This window comes from Vombatus ursinus, unplaced genomic scaffold (assembly GCF_900497805.2).
Source record: "Vombatus ursinus unplaced genomic scaffold, bare-nosed wombat genome assembly UNPS02014821.1, whole genome shotgun sequence".
NCBI classification, from domain to species: domain Eukaryota; kingdom Metazoa; phylum Chordata; class Mammalia; order Diprotodontia; family Vombatidae; genus Vombatus; species Vombatus ursinus.
This window is the reverse complement of record NW_020954599.1, coordinates 14,931,355-14,953,494: the sequence shown is the minus strand read 5'-3', so window position 1 is coordinate 14,953,494 and position 22,140 is coordinate 14,931,355. Positions and strand designations below refer to the sequence as shown.

Here is a 22,140-nt window from a genome sequence, read left to right as displayed (position 1 = left end):
TTTTTTTTTTTGCCTCTTCCATCTATCCTAGCATTTTATTAGGCCTGTCTTAGGACCAAAAAGTTAAGTTGGCTGTAAACATAGATGTCTAGTTTAATTTTCAATTGTTCATAGAGAAAGTGTTCATCGTAGTGAAAGATTAGCTCACTTAAAATACAATGTTCAATCCTCTAACTTAAAATAAACATAAAAATAGTTAGCATTTATATGTCTCTTGAAGGACTATGCAGCATTTTATATATTTCTCACTGGAGCCTCATAACGACCTTGGGAGGTAGATGCAAATTAGAAGATTTCTATTATTTAAAAATAAAATGGAGTTTATATTTTAAATCTGTAAATATTGTTCAAAAGGCAGTGCAATATAGTGGATAGAAGGCTAACCTTGGAGTCAAAAAGTCCTGGGTTCGAGACCTGGCTCCGATATATACTATGTTATTTGATGGCAAGTCAGTGAACCTTTCAATAACCCAGACAACTTTGTAAGACAAGTTACCTTACACATTGCTATTAAACAGCTCTGCATTCTTGCTTTCAAATTATTCCGTGGGACTGAACCAAGGTAGCAAGGGTAATTGCGTCAGGATCTGAATCATCTCAGAGAGAAGAGAACATTTTAATTCATACTATAAAAATGACTCCTTGGGGCAGCTAGGTGGCACAGTGGATAGAACACTGGCCCCGGAGTCAGGAGGGCCTGGGTTCAAATCCAGCCTCAGACACATACCACGTACTAGCTGTGTGACCCTGGGCAAGTCACTTAACCCATTGCCTAGGCCCCCCCCCCTCAAAAAAATGACTTTTCTAATCTCCTAAATCATGTATTTAATTGTTTTACAACTTTTTATTTTTTCACCTATACAGCACAACTACCTGTTTACATTACTGGAGAGATCCACACCAGGAGGTTCTCCAATTTAATGAAAGTACGGTCTTTATGTGTGGATTTATGGGAGGGAGGGAGAGAGAGAGACAGGCCTAAAGTCAGAAAGACTCCTCTTCTTGAGTTCAAATCTGAACTTGGACAATTACTAACTGTGTGACCCTGGGCAAGTCCCTTCACCCTGTTTGCCTCAGTTTCCTCACTGTAAAATCAGCTGGAGAAGGAAATGTTAAACCGCTCCAGTATCTTTGCCAAGAAAACCCCCAATGGGATCGCAAAGAGTTGGACACAACTGAACAACAACAGCACAGACTTTGAATATTTTAGAATTTCTAGGACTGGAGTAACAATTTTGCCTTTGGGAGAATTGTAGGCTAAACCTGAATGGCTTGCATGTGCCTCAACCCTCAGTATGGCACATGGAAATTAGCCATGACAGGTACCCACTCTACCTGCAGGGACAGATATTTTAAGCTCCACAGAAAGACACTGCAGATTTTCGGTAATTGTGATGATTAACAGTGACAATGATGCCTTAGCCTTTGTATAGTAATGTCTCTTTCTCCTGGAGGCAGAAGCAGGCCACAGGCTTATTATCTGATTTGATTCACAAACCCTTTCCACACTGGCATCATTCGGCAACCTCGAGCTCTAGGATTGGATAGACTGGGTCCCATCTACTTGAATTATCAAAATAACATAAATTGAAATCTGGAAGATTCACCCCTATGACATCTGGTCATGGTCACACATAGCACAGGGAGAATTAACTACGACTCAGAAGGTGAGCTATGTAACCCAAAATCAGTTCTCTTTTCAGGATAGGGATAGATACTGGACCGGCAATTTCATTGCTATAGAGATCTCTCCGCCAGTGCAGGTTGGCCCCTTTTCTGCAACCTATAGTCTTAGAATAGGGTAGCTAGTTAGCACAGTGGATAAAGCCCTGGGCCTGGAGTCAGGAAGACTCATCTTCATGTGTTCAAATTCACCCTCAAACACTTACTAGTTGTGTGACCCTGGGCAAGTCACTTAGCCCTATTTGCCTCAGTTCTGCATCTATAAAATGAACTGGAGGAGGAAAAGGCAAACCACTCCAGTATTTTGCCAAGAAAACCTCAAATGGGGTCACAAAGAGTCAGACATGAAAATGACTGAACAAATAGTCTTAGAGAGTTGCTTAAAGGGCTGAGAGGTCATGGTCACACCGTGTCAGAGGTAGGACTTGAACTCAGGTCTTCCTGGCTCTCTATCCACTTTGCTGCACTTTAAAAAAAAAAAAGTATTTGCTAAATAAGGACATTCACTTTGCAAGACTGAATAGTCTTAAAACATTCCTCCCATTATGCTTAGTTGGTCTATTTGCTTTCCTAACAACCCGACCTGTGACTGCCATCTTTGTTCAGAGACAACTGACTCACAGAATTTCTCATCTCTCCCCAGTATTAAAGTGAGACATACTTACCGTTGACTTTGATTTGAAACCTTTTGGTGAATCCTTTTTGGCACCTAGGAGCCAGATGAGGAACTTTCCACTCACCCTCTGGCAGAATTAATACATAAACTTGGATGTTTCTCTTATAGCAGTTTGTGCTCCTCTTATGTGTTCTTCTTTGATGAGTCTGATTATTTGCTTCAGCATTTATTTTAAGCTTAATTTCATTATATAGCCTGATAGCAAAACCAACGCACTAATCTAAATGTAGAAATTCATTACATCTTGTGTTCTTTAAATACCAATTTGCCTTATAAATTATTTTTAAAGTGTTAAAAGCTGCCTCTGCCTTGCATATAGATTATCCATATGTTTTTGCCTTGGCAAAAACTGTTGATTATCTATTTGCTGGCTATGTTTCCCTATCCAGAGGTTCATTCTTTCCTTTTCCTCTTTTTGCTGCCATTCCTGAAAATTCCTCCATCCAAAGAATCCTTCTTGCCAATTAAATTTCCTACCACATCTACCTTGACAGCTAATACTAATTTCCTATGGCTACTATTCCACCTCATAATCATCCTGACTCCATTTTTTTTATTAGTACCACTGAGTCCACCTTGCTTTTCCTATTTTAAACAGAAAGACTTTTGCTTTTGCTAAATTGAGAGTAAGCCAGAAACTCATTTACCACTGTGATTATCTAGCAAGGGATCAATGGAGAAATAAACTGGAAAAACACACACACACACACACACACACACACACACACACACACACACACAAAACCTGTGATTTATAAATATTCCTGATGCTTTAACTGGCCTTCAGGAAAATAAATAAACAAAAAGAAAGCATTTTCAGTTACTTGTTTCAGTGACCCATCCATAAATGCCGCACTAGCTTTTGGGAAAAGGATTCCATTGTTAATAGAGTCCAAATATCCATATGGTTTAAGATATTGAACAATTTTTAGATGGCCTTATAAAATGGTACCAACAGTTAGGAGACAAAGCAAAAACATCTGGCATTGTTTCTGAAAGTTAGAGGCTGTGAGCATTCTTTCCAGTATGCCTAGCTTAGCACAACATCAGTCTGTTGGCGCAAGGTTAAAAATGTCCATGCCCACAAGTGAGGAGTGTTCAATGAAGGAGCCAGCCTCCCTGGGAACGTCATTGACCACAATTAGTGGGTCCTTCTGGGACCCGCTCACTGTCTTGCACCTGACAAGTTTTGACTACCACCCCACTATTGTTTATGTCAGCCCAGCTAGGCTATGTGTCACTGAAACATTTCATCCTTAAGGATGCTGTGGATGGTGTAAACACCAGCACTGTCCTTCTGGTTTGTCTGTCTGTTGGTTCTACACTTCAAGATTGCTCAAATCTCTCAAGTAAGGCCCGGGACCCATCTGGGCAGCTGATGTGGTCCGCTAGTACAATTGGGTTTTCCACATATTCTTCATCCCATCCAGAACAGAGTGGTAAATGTCTGTTCAGGCTTCTGTTGGCTAAAAATGTCCTTTAAATATATATATGTATATATATATATATATTTTTTACCACCATTGCCCCAAAATGAAATCTGTTTTATTTTAATAAAATAGTTTTATCCAAACTATTGTGTCCACAGGGGGAAAAGGGAAAGAAAGGCAAAAAGGGGCCCAAAGGGGAGAAAGGAGAACAGGGTGCCCCTGGATTAGATGCACCTTGCCCATTGGTATGTTTCATTCACAGAAGTCTGTCCTGATGTCTAGCGTAAAATAAGGCATAGAATAAAACAAAAGGAGAGGAGCATACTGGAAGTATCTTGCTATAGTCACTTATTACAGATGTTAATTGGTCCTAAGGAATCTGCTCTTATCACAGGATTGCTTCTTCTCAAGTCTAGTACCTTGAGTGTATTAATCCTAAACAATTGATTTTAAAATGGACCCCCTGAAACACACAGGTAAGACTGAAAGAGAAAACAACATAGGCTGGATGGCATCTCGATTTGGAGCTTAAAAAAAGGTAGTCATTTAAAAGACTAACTCCTTCATGGAGCTATGCTCAGGTCTCATTCCCATCCACCAACCATTGAAAGCTACTCCAGAATTGCTCCTCTCCTGGTCTTTTATGGCTACAAATTCTTGTTTCCTTCAGCAGCCTCAGTGCTTAAAGATGTTTCTTTTGTCAGTAACATTACAAGTTAATCTTCGTCAAACAGGGATTCCGTGGAGTTAAGGGGGAAAAAGGGGAGCCGGGTCAGCCTGGCCTGGATGGCCTGGATGCCCCTTGCCAATTGGTACAGTATTTCTCTTTCCTACCAATCCTGCATGTGGTTCCTTTGTGTGATCTCACACCAGTCTCTAGTGATGTAAAGCGAGCCTTTCTAAAGCAAGCTTTACATGTTCGACCTATTTACATGCATGTGCATGGATCATTGGCTCCTCCAGAGACTAACGCAAGCTCGAGAGAACTAGTGTGGGTTTGGGGGTTTTTTGTTTTTGTTTTTATCAGTGAATGTGAATTAACTCCCTGGTCTTTTGCTCACACTTGACATGGCCGCCATATTTCTGTGTCCTTTGAAATAGGCCATAAACATTACTTTCTTATAATTTAATTTTTATTTTGTTTTTTTTTCTTTAAAAAGAGGAAAAATAAATCTTTGTCTTGATCCACAAGCTCCTGTCTATTTGGGGGAAAGAGCAAACAGTCAAAGTTAAGCTTTAAAAGTCTATTTTCAGTTTACTTTTTAGAGTGGAATGGAAGGCTCTTAGTTTTCAAGGAAGAGATAAAACACCTGATGGGACAGATCATCTCTACCCAGAAACCTCATGGTTTGCCTTGTTTTAACCCCCTTCAGCAAATTTATGTCTCATTTACCAGTGACTCCTTCAGATTTCAGTCTTCCATATCACTCCAAATTTTTTGATTTCACTGAACTCCTGACTCCCTACAGGGGAAAAAAAGTTTTTTAAAAATCTTCTTTATAGATAGATGGTATAGTGTTTAGAGAGTTAGAGTTAGGGTCAGGAAGACCTGAATGTCTTGCCTCAGACACTTACTAGTGGTGGGATCCTGAACAAGTCACTTCCCTTTTCTCTATCTCTGGTTCCTCATGTGTAAAATGAGGGGGCTCAGCTAGAAGACCCCTAAGGTCTTTTCCAGATCTAAGTCCCTACTTCCCAATAATAGCAAACCACCTCATATGATTTAAGATAGGAGGCACTATTAAGTGTTAAAAGTTAAAAAAAAATAAGGTCCACAAAGAAAGCCTCTTCTGGTTTAAGCCTAGTTCTGGAGAACTAGAGAGTATTTGCTCTGTCTCTTTCCTGAATAAACTTCTCAGTCTGGGCCTTAATGTTAAATTAGTTCTAGGTCCATTGACATGAAATTTGCTGAGCTTCTTCTTGTCTAGTCCTCAATATTGCTCATGAAAATGGAGGCCCCAGGCAGAAACCTTTCACCTACAACAACCTAGGCTCATTCATTTAGAGATATGTCACCTTAAGCCTACCAAGGTCGGAAAACTTATTCACCAAAATGAATAAATAAATAAATAAATTATATGTATATATATGTATGTATGTATGTATGTATATATGTATGTATGTGTGTGTGTATATATATATATATGTATGTATGTATGTATGTATATATATCCCAGCTTAAAAGGGACCTCTCCATCTTGGCCCCAAATTTCTACTTGCCCCTCATTGATGCATCCCACACACACCCTTCTGTGTCAGGAATTTCAGATCCTCAGGTTTGTCACAGCTTATCAGGAAGTGCCCAAGCTCCCATCCTAAACAAAGATGTTCACCTTCTTACCTTGCCCTGCCTCACTAGTCAGGCTGGTCCATTGAAGGAGAATCTAGCATAATCAGATTCTCTTGGTCAATGTAGCCCATAATGATGAAAAAAATCTCCTCTTCCACCTATGCCAGGACCCCTTGACTTGGGCCTATGAATCCATATTCCTCCTAACATATTTCCCTCCCTAGTTCTAAGAACTTCCAGGTCGGCCCACTCTTGCTTCCCAGGATTGGATGAGCTGATCCCATTGATGGACCTGAGGGCCAATAGAGGTCGGACGCTCTTTTACTCATCTCCCACTTCAAGTGTGATAAGTCTGGGACCTCTTCTGGACACTGCCCTTCTTGGGGTGGATCTGACAGACTAGTGTTGTTAGCATTATTACGTATAAGAATTCAATGTAATAATGAAATAGCAACATAGTCTCTATGATCAAAAAAATTACAGGGTCATTTCATCATCCTTCTAAAGATGATAATGATCTGTAGCCCAAATACCTTGCTCTCTTTTTTGCTTAACATTTCCAATTTAATGGTCTCTCCTTGTAGAACTTACTTGACAAAGTTCATCGTACTTCCTTACTCTCTGTTAACATGAACCCCAATTCCTCTTTTTACTAAAACTCTTCCATTGATCCTTTTCCTAGTACCAATCTGGCAATGCTAAAAAATTTTTCCCAATACCTAAAGATATTTTTAAGGATTTTAGTTTTTTTTGTTACTTTTTGTTATTTTTATTTTTAAAAGAAGAGTATTTCCTGAAGTCTTCTATTCTATAATTAGGTTGGGGGGAGGGTTATACCTGGTCTGCATGTTATTTTATGATTTGTTAGCTAAGCATGTTTCTGTAAAGGTGAATGCTCTTAAGATCAGATTTTTCAGAATAGACCATATTAATTCTCTACTTAAAGAATTATGATAAAATGTGTCCAATCTTTTATTTGCTTTTGATCTTTCATGGTTATCTTTCATGGGGAAAACACAAGCATGCTTTCATAATATACCAAAGGTTATGGTCTTGGTAGTATCATTAGTATCTGGAGCATGTCTATACTTACAAGCAGAATGGATTTTGAAATAGAAAAAAAATTCCCTGCAATTAAAAATTAGATGACTTCTCGGTCAAATTTAACAAGTAAGGAACCTAGTGGATATTTAATACCTTCTAAATTTCTAATAGATGGGATACTGTACAATGTACCAAAAGTATATAAACAATGGTGTGCTAAGAAATGTTTACAACCAGCTCTTTGAGGAAGGATATTCACCTGCACTTTTATGTTTGATCTGCATTACTTAAATTTTCTCCATCACTTTCTCAAGTTTAATAATAAAACAGTGAATCAAAACCTCCTTTTTAGCATTTGCCAATTTCTGAGATATAAATACCCACACTGAAAATTGAACAATTGACTTTCCCAAGCCAAATTCAAGCTGCTCCAGCACACCCATGTACAGATTAGGAATGGAGAATAGAATTCTTTGACTGCAGCATGACTTCTAATTCAATTAGATGAGTAGGTTCTACTGTGATTGAGGATCTAAAGAGGGAAAAATTAAAATGAAAGGAAGTATGATCTTAAGCATGCTGTGAATTATAAGCTTCAGACAGAAATGATAAGGCATTGATCATTTATCATTATCATGCATAGACTATTCTGATCAGGGAGGGTTCAGTATAGATGAATCAGAAGCTTAATAAAGATAATGGAATGATAAGCACATTCCAATTACAGCTGCAGTACAGCACTTGATATTTAAAGATGAGGGCATGATGAACCATACTATAATTTGTCAATTCCAGCTGTGTGACCCTGGGCAAGTCACCTAACCCCATTGCCTAGCAAAAAAAAAAAAATATTAATAATAATAATCATTTGTCAATTTCTTAGTGTGCTTTTCAAAATCATTGTTTTTAGTTCATGTTATCTGTTAAGATATAGCCATTCCCTCTCTAGAGGAAATCTGAATTTCCTTTATCTTAATTGAAATGGTATATGCTACTTAAAGAAATCCTAGTTAAAAAAAAAATAAAGGAAGAAGTATAGACTCAAACTTTAGGGTTAGAGCAGTCATTTTTTTAAGACTTTGTGCATGACTATGAAGTTGTCTCTCCTTTGGGGGGTACTGAGAAATGTCCTTTTTGTTCTTCTTGGAACAGGGGCCGGATGGATTACCGATGCCTGGGTGTTGGCAAAAGGTAAGATCAAGGGAGTATTTCTATTAAGATGGCCTCTTCCTTTGCTTTGAGATGGACTAAAGCTTTCTGGACTTTTTCATGCATTTTAAAGCAACCTTCACAAGCATGAAGTTGAGTCTCTTCTGGAAAGATGTCTTTATGCAAGCTTGTTCATGGGTTATTGAACAGGGCGCCACACTAAACTGAGATATAAAACAGTCCCTGATTCTTACCAATGACATTCATTAGGAACTACCTTTTTGAAGCTGACTTTGTCATGTAAAAAGGCCGTCCATTTTAATAGTAACTGTTTGCCTCTCCCCCAACATTCCTCTGACTAAAATATTCCCAATTTCCATCATTTTATATATATTTAATAGCAGTGAGTAAAACATTGCTTGGATAAATCACTGGCTTTGAAAATGGTAGAACTCTATCAGTCTGAGCTATAAATCACTGCAGGTAGAAAATCTAAAAGCTTCAATGCTACATTGATTGTTGGACGAAAAGTCAGACAAACTTAAGATGTTTTTAAAGGCGTGCAACCATTCATTCAAAGAATTATACAGGTAGAGCTGGAAGGGACCTCAGAATTCATCTAATCTGACCTCTCATTTTACAGATGGGGAAACTGAGTCCCAATAAGGCTAATTCATTTACTCATTCATTTGGTAGTAGGTGGCAAAGATGGAACCCTAGAGCCAACCTTTATAACACTGTACCATGGCTTATTAGTTTCACTGATTTTGTCTATACATTAAAAGAAAAGGCACTGGTATATAGTGGAACAAAAGTGACCCTTAATTCAGAATTCCATTTTGAGAACTGATGGTGCTGACTTGTTTTACCTGTAAGCACTGTTTAGTTAGGTGGCAAAGTGGATAGAGTGCCAGGCCTGGAGTCAGGAAGACTTGAGTTCAAATGTGGCCTCAGACACTAGCTGTGTGACCCTGGGCAAGTCACTTAATGCTGTATGCCTCAGTTTCCTCACCTGTAAAATGAGCTGGGGAAGGAAATGGCAAACCACTTCAGTATCTTTGCCAAGAAAACCCCAAAATGGGAAGAGTTGGACATGAGACAGCAAGAATAGCAACAACACTGTTTAATTATACTGTATGCTGCCCACTGAAAACACCCCTTGTCATTTAAGGGAAGGTCTCTGTGCCCAGGACAATGCTTATTATGTTTCTAGAACTTTGAGATAGCTTGGTGGTAAAGTTGTAGAGTGTTGGAGCTGAGTCAGGAAGAAACAGTTTTATACTCAGTCTCAAATACTTTCTAGCTGTGTAGATCCTACATCCTAAGGAAGTCCTGTAACTTCAGTTTCTTTATCTTTAAAATGGGGATAATAATAGCATCTACCTCCCAGATCGAATGAGATATGTATTAAACACTTCGCAAACTTTACAATTCAAAATCCATTTTTTTGCCCTCAGTCACCACTGTGTGGACAAACTGCTCCAATAAATATGCTGTGTTTAGCTAGATGAACATGGAAAATATCCAAAACACCATGGACTTCTTAACTATTTAATTAATCTTTTGTTTCAGATCTGTATCACATACATAGAATGTTTGCTTATGTTAAAAGACTTTGCACCTTCCTGGCTTTGAAGAGATAGCTTTGAAAATATAAAATACTCAGAGTAGATGTAAGCCTCTGAAAATCCTTCTTTTCATTTTTAGTGTCCACCTGATGCTGGCATTTTTTGGAAAAAATAATTCCACTAAATTTTTTGTACAGTTAATTACAAATAATTCCACTAAATTTTTTGTACAGTTAGTTCACAGCAATACTGTGAAACACAAACCCAAAGTAAATACGCTTGTTAAGCCATTTAATAAAATACAATAATGATTTGATCCATCAAAAGAGGGCTGATTTCATCCAACTTTCTGTACCCTATAGATAGCAACCCTTCTTCACCTTAGTCTTTGGAGTCCAAAACATTCATCATCTGTCACTATAAGTTATAAAGTAGAGCAGGCAGAAAATGTAAAGGTAATAACCTTTTTTCCCCTTTGATCATCTGATGGCTTGACCTGCTGATGCTGAGGCTTTTCAAAATTAGCTATACTGGTTCTTGGACAACAATCCATTTCTGGGACTGTACACAATCTCTCCAGCTTGGTAGGACAGACAGAGGAAACAGGCATTTCACTAAGTATTATCTTTAAGAACTCAGGGTTTCCTCCATACCATGAGAAGGCATCAAAGATGGACTTTGGTGAAAGAACAATCATTATAAAAGATGATATGCACTAATTAGAGAGTGCAAATGGCATAAAGAATAGAAATATAACCTTGGATTGGCTCAAGACCCACCCCTTAATAAATCCCACCTCTGACTATATGGACTTATGTGGGTCATTTAACCTGTTAGTACCTGAGGTATCTCAGACTATAAATTGAAGAATAGTTAAGTAGGAGGAGTTTTCTATACCAATTCAGTCACAGGTCCAGATCTAGAAAAAAAAAATCACTAGATAAATATAAAGAAGAAATCCAACTAAAGAGGTAGAAAAAAGTACTGAACAAGAAAAGGAGTAAGTGAAATTAAACCACGAAGCCAGTGTCGTCAGCATTTGTTTGGTTCATTTCCCCAATTTTCTGTGGCTCATTTATACATTCATGAAGGCCAGAGCCATGTGGGCTTTTGGAGGCATAGAAAAGAGCTCTTAGCTTCCATTCACTCCAGAACTTCTGAAAGTGAGTCAGCCCCTGTGCAATTCTTTTCCTTGCATAACCAAAGTTTCACCGACTTGGTCAAGAAATACAATTGATTGGGGAAAACAAAGCCTTTCTGTTGATGACTTCATTTATTTAGTACTCCTACCTGTACTCCTTTTTCAAGCTATCAAATAAGTTGCTGCATTTGGGATCAGATCATTCTCAAGGAGGTAGACTCATCATGAACTATTTCTTATGTGTGAAAACTACCCTTTGACCATCATAGTTCATTCAAAGAGTACTTCAATAGTATACAGTGGAGAATTACCATTTATTTTCAATTCCCTGTAATTTAAGTACTATAATGATTTTTAATCCTATCCAAAAGATTGGCTCTTTCAGCTTGCAAGCCTTGAATATGAAAATGGAAAGGTTTAATTTCTCTAAGTTTCTAACCTACTCAAAATATATTTATTTTTGTCTAGCAACACCTGGCTGCCTGCACCTCAAGCTCATATGTCTGGTAGCATCAGTATGCCTTTGAAAGAAATAGAACCATGAGTTGGTTAGGGTGGCACAATGGATTGAGAGTGATAGCTAGTCAAGAAGGTCCAAATTCAAATCCAGTCTCAGATGATTACTACCTGTGTGATCCTGGCCAAGTCACCTGACCTCTTTCTGCTTTCGTTTCCTCATCTGTAAAATGGGGGATAATAACAACACTTACCTCCCAGGGTTGCAATGAGGATAAGAAGAGATTAACATGGAAAACTCAATATAAATATGAGCTTATGTGGATTTATTATATTTTGCTGTTGTTGTTCAGTTGTTTCACTTGTGTCTGACTCTTCATGACCTCATGTCCTTCTCCAGCTCATTTTACAGATGAGGAAGCTGAGGCAAACAGGGTTAAGTGACTGGCCCAGGGTCACACAGCTAGTAAGTGTTTGAGGCCAGATTTGAACTCAAAAAGAGGAGTCTTCCTGACTTTAGGCCCGGCACTCTATAATTAGTCATTTTCTTGAGTGGTAGCATGAAGTAGTGAATGGAGAGTTGATGTCAGAGTGAGGAAAACATGGGTTCATGCTCCACCTCCAACACATACTAGCTGTGTGAGTCTTGGCAAATCACTTGACCTTTCATTGCCTTAGGGCATACTTTAAGACTTATAAGGTGCAAAGCTGGTGCTAATTTGATAGAGAAAGTTTCCTCACCAGAAGCTCCCTATACTCATGTAATCACAGGTCTATAAAAAACAAAACAAAACAAAACAAAATCAAAAAACCCTACCTGAGCCAGTATCACAAGACTATAAATCACTGTGATTAATTAGACAAGTCTCTTTGGTCAGGGCCTCTTCCAACAGTAATTTGTTCGTTCATTTGTTCAGTCTTTCAGAAGCCATGTATTGAGCTGTGCACGAAGGAATGTACAAGGCACTGAGCTCATTCAATGCCAATTGATCTTTGTTCAAATGACTTTTGTTTCCGGTTTATAGGTTCACATTTCTAAGTGAAATGGCCCCAGGAGATGAAGTGGGCACCCTGAGTGGTCAATCAAATAGCTGTATTTTGTTCCTAAGAAGCAACTAGTGGATATGTAAAGATCTTTCTTCTTCAAACCGTACTAGGATGGGAACTTCCTACAGGCCCCGGCCAGGCTGGTGATAGCTTCTGATTTACTGAGGATTTTGGAGGATTTTTAAAACTTAGAACCTCAGGACCTTTTACCTCTAATAATTAATCCTGTTTATAGATCACTGTAAGGTGTCTACAAATGCTTTACTCATAACATTCTTTAGGGTAGGTAGTGCTAATATTATCCCCATTTAAGAAATGAGGAGCCTGAGATGAGAGAGAAGAAAGCTAAAAAGTGTCAGAGCCAGAATCTGAACCCGTCAATCAAGTTGACCACCCTTTGAACACTACTACATTTTTTGAAGGGTTTTCTTTTTTTCTGACAATTAAATCATAGTTACAGATTAGTGTGAGCTTGGGGAAAAGGGAGGTTTCATGGAAACATTTTCTTATAATGAGTTTAACATGTTTAAAATATTATTGATTTCTATCTTAAGGGAATGCATACTACTTTTCTACATATATTTGGTGGTGTTGGAGGTTGGGGGTTGGTAGTGAGGGATCCAGACCTGTGATTTCATCTATGTGAGGAATTTTCAGTGTGGGACTTCTCTTTCCTAATGCATATTGGCAACTCATTAGTAATTTAGCTTCTTTGAGAGTTGCCTGGGGACACTGAAGGGTTAAATAAATTATTTGCCCTGGATTATATAGCTAGTATAAGTTGGTTGTATGATAAATCAAGAAGCATTTATTAAATATTTAACATGTGCCAAGCTCTATGCTGGATGCTAGGAATGCAAATGACAGAGAGAGAGAGAGAGAGAGTTACTGCTCTCAAGCAGCTTACATTCTAACAGAAGAGACAGGAGAAGGGTGTCAGTCAAGTCAATAAGTATTCTTTGCCTAGCAATGAGGATACAAAGAAAGTTAATAACAGGTACCCTGCCCTCAGGAAGCTCCTAATCTAATGGGAAGACAATATGCAAATAACTGTGAGCATACAAGTTATATACAGGATAAACTGGTGGTACTATCAGAGGGAAAGCATTACTCTTTAGGGGGACCAGGAAAAGCCTCTTGAAGTAAGTGGAATTTTAACCAAGACTTGAAGGAAGCTAGGGAAGCCAAAAAGTGGAGATGAGGAGAGAGAGAGTCATGAGAAGGTCTAGGGCCCGGGAGTGGGAAACCTTGGCCTCAATGCCACATGTGGCCCTCTAGGTCCTTGGGTATGGCCCTTTGGCAGAGTCCAAATTTTACAAAACAAATCCTTTTATTAAGGGCATTTGTTCTTTGAAGTTTGGATTCACTCAAAGGGCCACACTTGAAGACCTAGAGGGCCACATGTGGCCTCAAGGCCAAAAGTTCCCACCCCGGCTCTAGTCAGTTATAAGTCTCCATTGTGAATGAAGCCATACAGCAGGAAATTGTCCCATCCTTTCAAATAGATCAAAGGATCCTAAATTTCGAGTTAGAAGATGACCTTAGAGGTGATCAAGTCAAACTGCCATATTTTATAGATGTTAACTGACTTGTTCAACATCACACGATTACTAAGTGGCTGAGACAGAGTTTGAACTCATATCTTCCTGACTGCAAATTCAGCATTTTGCTATGCTATACTTTTGCTATACTATGTGATTCCAATGACTCCATAAGTCAGAGGCTAAAAGAAGATGTTTTAATTACAAAAGGAAATGATAAGCCATCCACATAAGACAGATGTTTTCGTAGATCCTGAGAGGGCTGGACTAGCATAGTGAAGGGCTAGACACATAGAATATAGCCAGTAGTTTTGGTTTTGAACCAGAAGTAGGATTTCATAAGCAATCATTTTCTTGTTATTCAGTCATTTCAGTTGTGTTTGACTCTTTGTGACCCCGTTTGGGGTTTTCTTGTCAAAGACACTGAAGTGATTTTCTTCTCCAGCTCATTTTACAGATGAGGAAACTGAGGCAAATAGAGTTAAGTAATTTGCTCAAGGTCACATAGCTACTGAGTGTCTATGGCCAGATTTGAACTCAAGAAGATGAATCTTTCTGACTTTAGGCCTGGCACTCTATCCACTGCACCACCTAGCTACCCTTAGTAATAATAGTGCTTTAAAATTTACAAAATGCTTTACAAATTTCATCTCATTTTTGTCCTCACAACAACTCTGGGAGATGAATGCTATTATCATCCCCATTTTACAGATAAGAAAACTGAAACAGAGGTCAAGTGACTTGCCCAGGGTCACACAGCTAGCAAATATCTGAGACCATATTTGAACTCATCTTCTGTTCCCAAGCCCAGTGATCTATGCATTGTTCTACCCACCTGCCTAGTATTCAGCTCTCTTAAAGAGGAAGCTTCCTCTAGAAGTAATCCAGTTGGGGATTAGCTGATAAACAGTAGTCTCTAGTCTCTCAATTGCTGTTCTGTTCACCAAGTTTTCCGTGGCTTAATTTCCAGACTACTAATATTACTTATTGTTTTTGTTTGTTTCTCTGCAGTGATGAATCTAACCTTACAAGCATGAAGTTGTGTATATAATGCTCTACGTTTTGTATTTATAGTTGAAAAATGAAATATAGATTTTACAAGTCTGAGACATGTTTACATGTAGCTGCTTCTACCTGTTTGAATTGGCCATGTGTACATCTTCTCTTCACTTACATCCGAAGTTAGACAGTATAGAAAACCATGTGGAGAGAAACTTGAAAACTCACAGATTGAGAGCTCTCTGGTATGATGACATGTAGCCATGTGGAAATAGCAGAGATAGAGTGTGATTGTGCCTGCCATGATTTGCCCTTCCATTGGACTCCCATGGACAATAAGTTCTATGAACTAGTCGTTTACATGAAATTGTGACCAAATATGGACTAAAAGCTATGAAATGTATGGTACTGACTGATTGTATGTAGAGCTGAATGTCTTCTCATCCACATTGACCTCGGCCACCACCATTGACCCACACCCCCCTTACCTGTTGAGATAAACTAAAAAAGCATGAAGTGTGTGCCCAACCTGCTTGCCCGATGCTAACCTGATGCTTGCTGATACCTTTGATCCCAGTCACTGAACATTTTTGTTCCTTTTATCGTTTTGTCATTCCCAAGGGGGTCACACCATGGCTTATTGCCAAAAAGAGATAAGTCCGTGGAGCAAGAACACGAAAAAGGTCTTGTATTTTGAGGGAGCTGCAGTCCTGACTGCAGAGCGACAGCTTCCAGTTTTGTGGGGTCCCATGGGCCACCTTGGGTAAAAACACAAGGTGCCAGGCCTGTTGCCCACCACCAGTTTTCCTTGTACCGCTCCTGGCAGTGAAGACGTGCAAGGCGGACAAGTTCAGCATCACGCGCTGTCTCTTGTGTGACTGAGTAGGGAAGAGGTTTACAAAAGCAAACACCCAGAGGAGAATAAAAAAGTTTTTATCTTTAAATAAATTTTAAAAAAAGAATTCCACAACTGAAAACATGGGTGGTTTGGAAAGATGACGGAGATGTCCAGCAGTTCTTCTGAGGTAGGAGATATTTGAAACAACAGACCTTCTCTCTGAGGAATGGGACAACTGGCGGTCACCATGTTGCATGATAGGGTTGCTAAAGAAAGGACGGGCTTTGATAAGGAGAAGTCAAAATCACATACTCTCCTACAGCGTAAAGTGGCCAAGTTCATCTGGACAGTCCATGCTGCAATGTGATTGGATAGTGTATTTTTTGAGAAACAATCCATGTTGAACCTTTTTTACAGGGTTTTGGAAACTGATGATATTTTCATTTCTTTTGATTTTTTGTTTTTGTTTTTTTTTCTTTTGGCCACCACCTTTTCTTTGTACCTTGCCCCCTCCCAAGTATTTGTTTATTTGTTTCCATTTTCTTTTATATTTGTTGTGACCAATTTTTAAGCACTGGAAGTCCTTCAAATCATGTGAGCCTGTTTCTAAAAACATTTTTTTTTAAACTTTGAGTATTCTCACACTCGAAAAAAGACACTCTCTCCTCTCCAGCACTGTGACACAGTTGGCCTTTAGTGACCACCCCATTGAGGACAGCTGGAAAGAGCCGAAGAAAAAGAAGAAAAGAGGCTCAGACCCTTAACTTTGTTAACTTTTAAGCATCCAAGTGATGCATTTTCATAATTTCAGTGCTTTCATGTTGACTTTCTTTGATATGGTAAATATATACTATGTAAGGTCACTCTGTGCCTGAAACATGGCTCCAGGCGCCTCTAACCGTGCAGAATTGCTTTCTATTCCTCATGGTTCTATTTAGAGCTAAGCTTTGTCTGTATTCAGATTCTTTTATAATTATGGTTACGTACCTGAATGTCTTATCCGCAGACCAAATCTGAGCTATCAGAAATATGTCAGAGATAGAGTTGCTCTTTCATAAACAGAGCATCTGTTTTCACCTATTTGTCCCAAAGCCCCTAACCATCTCAGGCTGTCTATTTCTTGGATGCTTTGAAAGGGAAATGCTTTCCTGGCTATTCAAAATGGGAAGGTTACCTCAAAACAAGTCTCAGTGGAGGAAGGTCTATAGTTTTGAGCCATGCCGTAATTCAGATCCCCTCCTGAGTGTGTGTCCTTTCATGGGGAAGTTCCCAGTCCATGCACGCGTTTTCAATAACCGAAAGGAAAAACAGATGATCTCCATCTCACTTTTTATTCAGTTGCCAGCATTTCAGAGGGGATCCACGATCTCTCTTTTACAATATGTAGCAGAATGATCAATCATACCAAATGTCCTCTTCTTTTTCTCTGTTTTTTTTTTTTACCCCCCATTCCTCTTATTCTTCATTGACTTCTTTCCAGGAGGGGGTGGGGGGGGTAATCAAACCACTGGATTAATTCATCTGAGTGGTAACATTTTCAGTAACATTCCACCCTGGAGCCCTGTCCAGCATTCTTGGGAGTCTTTGAGGAGCATCTTCTAATCTTCTGTGCTATGACTTAGGTTAGTATGGAGGGAACTTGGGTGAATGGGGCAAAGAGGTCCTTTTTTGTCTGAAGCAATTTGTCTTAAGCCAGTGTTGAACAGAGTCCTAAAGAGGCTAGGACTCTGGAATCTTTAAAAAAAATAGCTGTAAATATAAGAATTTGACAGGGATATTTCATCCTTGTTATTTTTTCTTTCTTTTCCTCTTATAGAAATGAATGGAGATGAATCATTCTTTAGAGTTTGCTTAGATTGAAAACAGAACAAAAGGAAACTTTTCTCAATCTTTTCCCCCATTGGGATGCCTTCAGTATAGTTTTCTGTTTTTTTTTTAAGTTTTTGATTTTTCAAGGGGCTGTTCCCAACCTATCTGCATATACAGTTTTGTAACTGATTTGACAAAACTGTTTTTCATTCAATGAACAAAGGAAGCTGTGAACTTGATTTCTGTGTGCTTGGGAATATGACCAAAGGTACTTCTCAGCCCAGGGAGAACACCTAGTATATAGACATAAAGTACACCTGGAAGACAAGTCAAATTCTCATCCAAAATTTTTCTTTCCAATCTGCAAATGTGGCAAACGCTTTTGTCTTGCAACAAAAGATGTAGTTATCCTTTTCATTGACTGCATAAGAAGTTCTGTTAACATGAAGGTCTCTCTCACTGTGACTTGCAGAGAGATCTAATGGGTTAGTCATGTCTTTGGATGCAGATTTTGGAAAGATGCCTATTTTCTTTGTAGGTCTTTTTGTACATATAAGAAGTTTTGGATATTAAAAGAAAACAAGCTTAGTCTAGTTATAAAAAAGAGGATCCTTTGAAAACACAGAACTGGTTGTTTTATCTTTCAAACTATTTTGACCTTACTTTAGTGCTAATATGTTATTTTTCTTGGAAGAGCAGAGTGAGGAAGTAAGCTCCATTATGGACCATGTCTTGTGTCTTTGGCAGCCTGCTTCAGCTAGCTTGGAGGTAGGAGAGGAGGGGGAATCCTTTTAAAATGGGCAGACTTGCAATGATGCGGATTCAATGACCAGCCCTCCCAACTGCCACAATGTTTCACTGACTTGTGTTTACATAGAACATGTATTCTCTCACTTAGTGTCTCATGGTTTATCTTATTTCTTATTTTTTATATTCATTTATCAACTTCCACACTCACTCCAATCAATAACAATAACAGAGTCCCTCTCTAGAGGGGCCAAGTTGACATGTACTACCCACACTTGAACACAGGACACAAACATGTATACATTTTCTCTGGTTTTAATTTATCTTAGTCTCAATCTAGCTTGAGGAAATATTTCCTCCTTCCTCCCACCCTCGCCTTTTTTTCTTTGGATAACATTTATGGAAAATTAAATCTATGACACAGGTTGTTGGTGCTATACACAAAATTCTTTTCTTTTTTCCTTTCTTTTTGGTGAATTTCTTATCAGCGTATAGTTTTGATAAGATAGGGAGTACCTGTATATCTGGCTTCATATACATGTTTTTTGACAATAGCAAAAGTGTATGTATAAATGCAAGTTTGGAAAGTGGTCAAATCAGCATGCCTGCAACTATGAAAACATTGTGTATAGCATTTTGAAATGTTTGATCCCTTCCAAACTCATTCTTTATCTTGCTGATGTAGCATGAAAAGTTGAAATTCTCATTTTCTAGTTGTACATTATTAAAAATACGGCCCTGTGCAGAAATGGGTTATGTTTTTGTTCTGCTGTTTGAACACCTTCCAAAAAATGAAAACATCATGGTGGGCAAACAGATATCAGCATTTCAAGCTTCATTAGCTCCACTGCTTGGTGATCAAATTGTTTGTTTGGTTTTTATCATCAAGTCTTCAAGATTATCTAGGAGAGACCCTTCAATCTCTGTAGAGTCTTACTTCATTTCTCATTTTTTAAACTGAAAACTTTGGTACCTCTAGAAGCTTGGTTCTGTGTGGGAACCTATGGTTAGAATTAAGTGTGAACAGATTTAATCATGTGTTGTATGCTGCAATTAAAATAGTACATCTAAGGTATTATTAACATTTGTAAGCATTTACTACAATCCTGCTAACTTATTAGGGAAATAAGGATGCTAAGCCTCTCCTACCATTTCCCTGAAACATTGGCTTAATTAGCTGGATTCATTGAGACGCGTAGTAGGGAATCGCCTCCAACCTTAATTTCTGGTGGAGTTTGTACTAACCCACTACAGAATGAATAGCATGAAAAATAATGCCACTTTAAATGTAGTTTTTTTAAAAAGCTAATCACGCTGCTGATGAACAGAATTATCCTTACTTGGTAAACAGGGGTACCTTACTCAACCTAGAACTTTTATTTCATCACTTGTTGATGTTTAACCAAAAATTATCAGCATTTCTCATAATGTAGTTGGTACTTACACAAATCTCAGAAATATTATTGAATTAGGTTCATGGAGGATGTTTTACATATTGTTAACACTTTTGTGGATATTCTTTTATTTGTGTACATGTTTGGAAAAATAGAAAACTGTGCAACTGATTAACATTTGTAAAAGATGTATCTGACCATCTTTTTCCTTTGGAAAATATATTTTATTTGTATTTTTTACTTTTTTTAAGTTCATCAATATGTGCAGTTATTTTTGTATTACAGAAGACAAGTGATCTCATCGATACATGACAGGAGAAAAATGCAAAAAGTATTTTAGCAAGCTTTACACCGCTTATGGTTGAAACCTTCTATGGGCCAGTCTCATGTCATTGATTATATTAAGAATATGTTGTGTCTTATCACTGTAAATATGGCACAAATCTGGATTTCCCAGTTATGTAAATAATAGCAAAGTTGCATTTTGATTACTTATTTTATCTTCATTGTAACCTTGATGTCTGACTTTGCTGAATCAGGAAAAAAACCAGCATGGGTTTGATTTTTGGTTTGAAAATATTGCCTTGGTTTTCCATTTTCCATTTGTTTTATTTGAGTTTTTTAACTTGTCTAGGGGGTCCCTAGTTTGTGAGAAGTTGATCTTCAGAATTATTTTTACACTATTTATGACTTATTTTCATAATGTAAAAAGTGTGTAATTATTAAAATATTAATCCAAACATTGACACTGCTTTTGTCTTAAGTTCATGCAAATCTTGGTCTAATCTCCTGGATGAAAACAAAGTCTGTAAAGAATGATGATACATTATTCCTTCAATTAAAGCAATGATTCACAAAGTGTGGGATGTAAGAAATGGCAGGTGAAGGGACAGCTAGGTGGCGCAGTGGATAGAGCTCTGGCCCTGAAGTCAGGAAGACCTGAGTTCAAATATGGCCTCAGACACATAACACTAGCTGTGTGACTCTGGGCAAGTCACTTAACCCCAATTGCCTCACTAAGAAAAAAAAAAAAGAAATGGCAGGTGAACCAGTATATCTGGACCTTAGTGTGCACTAGAGGGAGTAAAATGTAAGAAAATTGAAGAGGTAGGAAGAGGCTAGATTGTGAAAAACTTTAGATACTAAACAGAGAACTTTATATTTTATCCTGGAGGCAACAGGAAGCCATAGGAGTTCTTTAGGTAAGGAGGGTGGTCTGGTTGGGCTTAGAAAAATCACTCTTTCGGGGCAGCTAGGTGGCACAGTGGATAGAGCACCAGCCCTGAAGTCAGGAGGACCTGAGTTCAAATCCGACCTCAGACCAAACACTTGACACTCACTATCTGTGTGACCCTGGGCAAGTCACTTAACCCCAATTGCCTAAAAAAAAAAAAATCACTCTCTCTAGGTAGAGAGACCAAGAGGAGGCTATCGTAATAGTCCAAAAGAAGTGGTGAGGGCCTGAACTAGTGTGGTGGCCATTTGATGATGAGAAGGGGATGAATGCAAGAGATATTTTGGAGAAGGAAATTACAAGATCTGTCAAGGATTGGATATGTGGGGTGAGAGAAAGAAGGGCATGAGGCTGTGAACCCGGGTGACAAAAAAAGGTGGAGGTACCATCCACAGTAATAGGAAAGTTCAGAAGAGGGGTAGAATTTTGGGGGAAGAACTCTCTTTGGTCCATGCTGTATTGGAGGTGCCTACCCCGAGGAGCTCCCATTCTATTAGGGTAATATTCTAAGCTGGATCTAACTCAGGCTGGTCCCCTGGTAGTTTCAGTTTGCTACTGGAACAAAGTGAGCTACCCTTGGTCATTCAATAGTTAACAAAGAGATTTACTTAGCCAAAGCAGAAGAAGCATAAACCAAGGTGGACGTTAGGGACGCCTTGAATTGTTTGGGTTGCTCATCATCATTCACCAGCCAAGCATCAGTGAAAGACCTTGGAAGTCCTCCTGGCTGTTTTTGCACTCAGGCAATGAGGAGGAGGAGTGGCTAGGTGGTGTACTGGATAGAGCACCGGGCTTGGAATCAGGAAGACTCATCTTCACGAGTTCAAATCCAACCTCAGACATTCACTAGCTGTATGAGCCTAGGCAAGTTGCTTAATTCTGTTTGCCTCAGTTTCCTCATCTGTAAAATGAGCTAGAGAAGGAAATGGCAAGCCACTCCAGTACCTTTACCAAGAAAACCCCATAAGGGTCATGAAGAGTTAGACATGACTGAAATAACTGAACAACAAAAAAGGAGAGTCATCAACAATCTGAACCTTTCTTCCCCTAAGCTAACCAAGTTTCAAGGATATTCTCAATCCTACCTTGCATGG

At 38.6% G+C, this 22,140-nt stretch overlaps 1 protein-coding gene across 8 annotated transcripts in view; it reads left to right on the top strand.

The window, feature by feature from the left end:
- COL25A1 (collagen type XXV alpha 1 chain) overlaps positions 1-16,287 on the top strand; it is a 556,443-nt gene extending 540,156 nt beyond the window's left edge. For all 8 annotated transcript variants that reach the window (XM_027837340.1, XM_027837336.1, XM_027837339.1 and 5 more), the window contains 3 exons: positions 3,948-4,034; positions 8,276-8,314; positions 15,037-16,287. In XM_027837340.1, the coding sequence (XP_027693141.1) occupies positions 3,948-4,034; positions 8,276-8,314; positions 15,037-15,039 (129 nt within the window). In that variant the 3' untranslated portion in view covers positions 15,040-16,287. The remainder of the gene's footprint in view (positions 1-3,947; positions 4,035-8,275; positions 8,315-15,036) is intronic.
- The last annotated feature ends 5,853 nt before the right edge of the window (positions 16,288-22,140 follow it).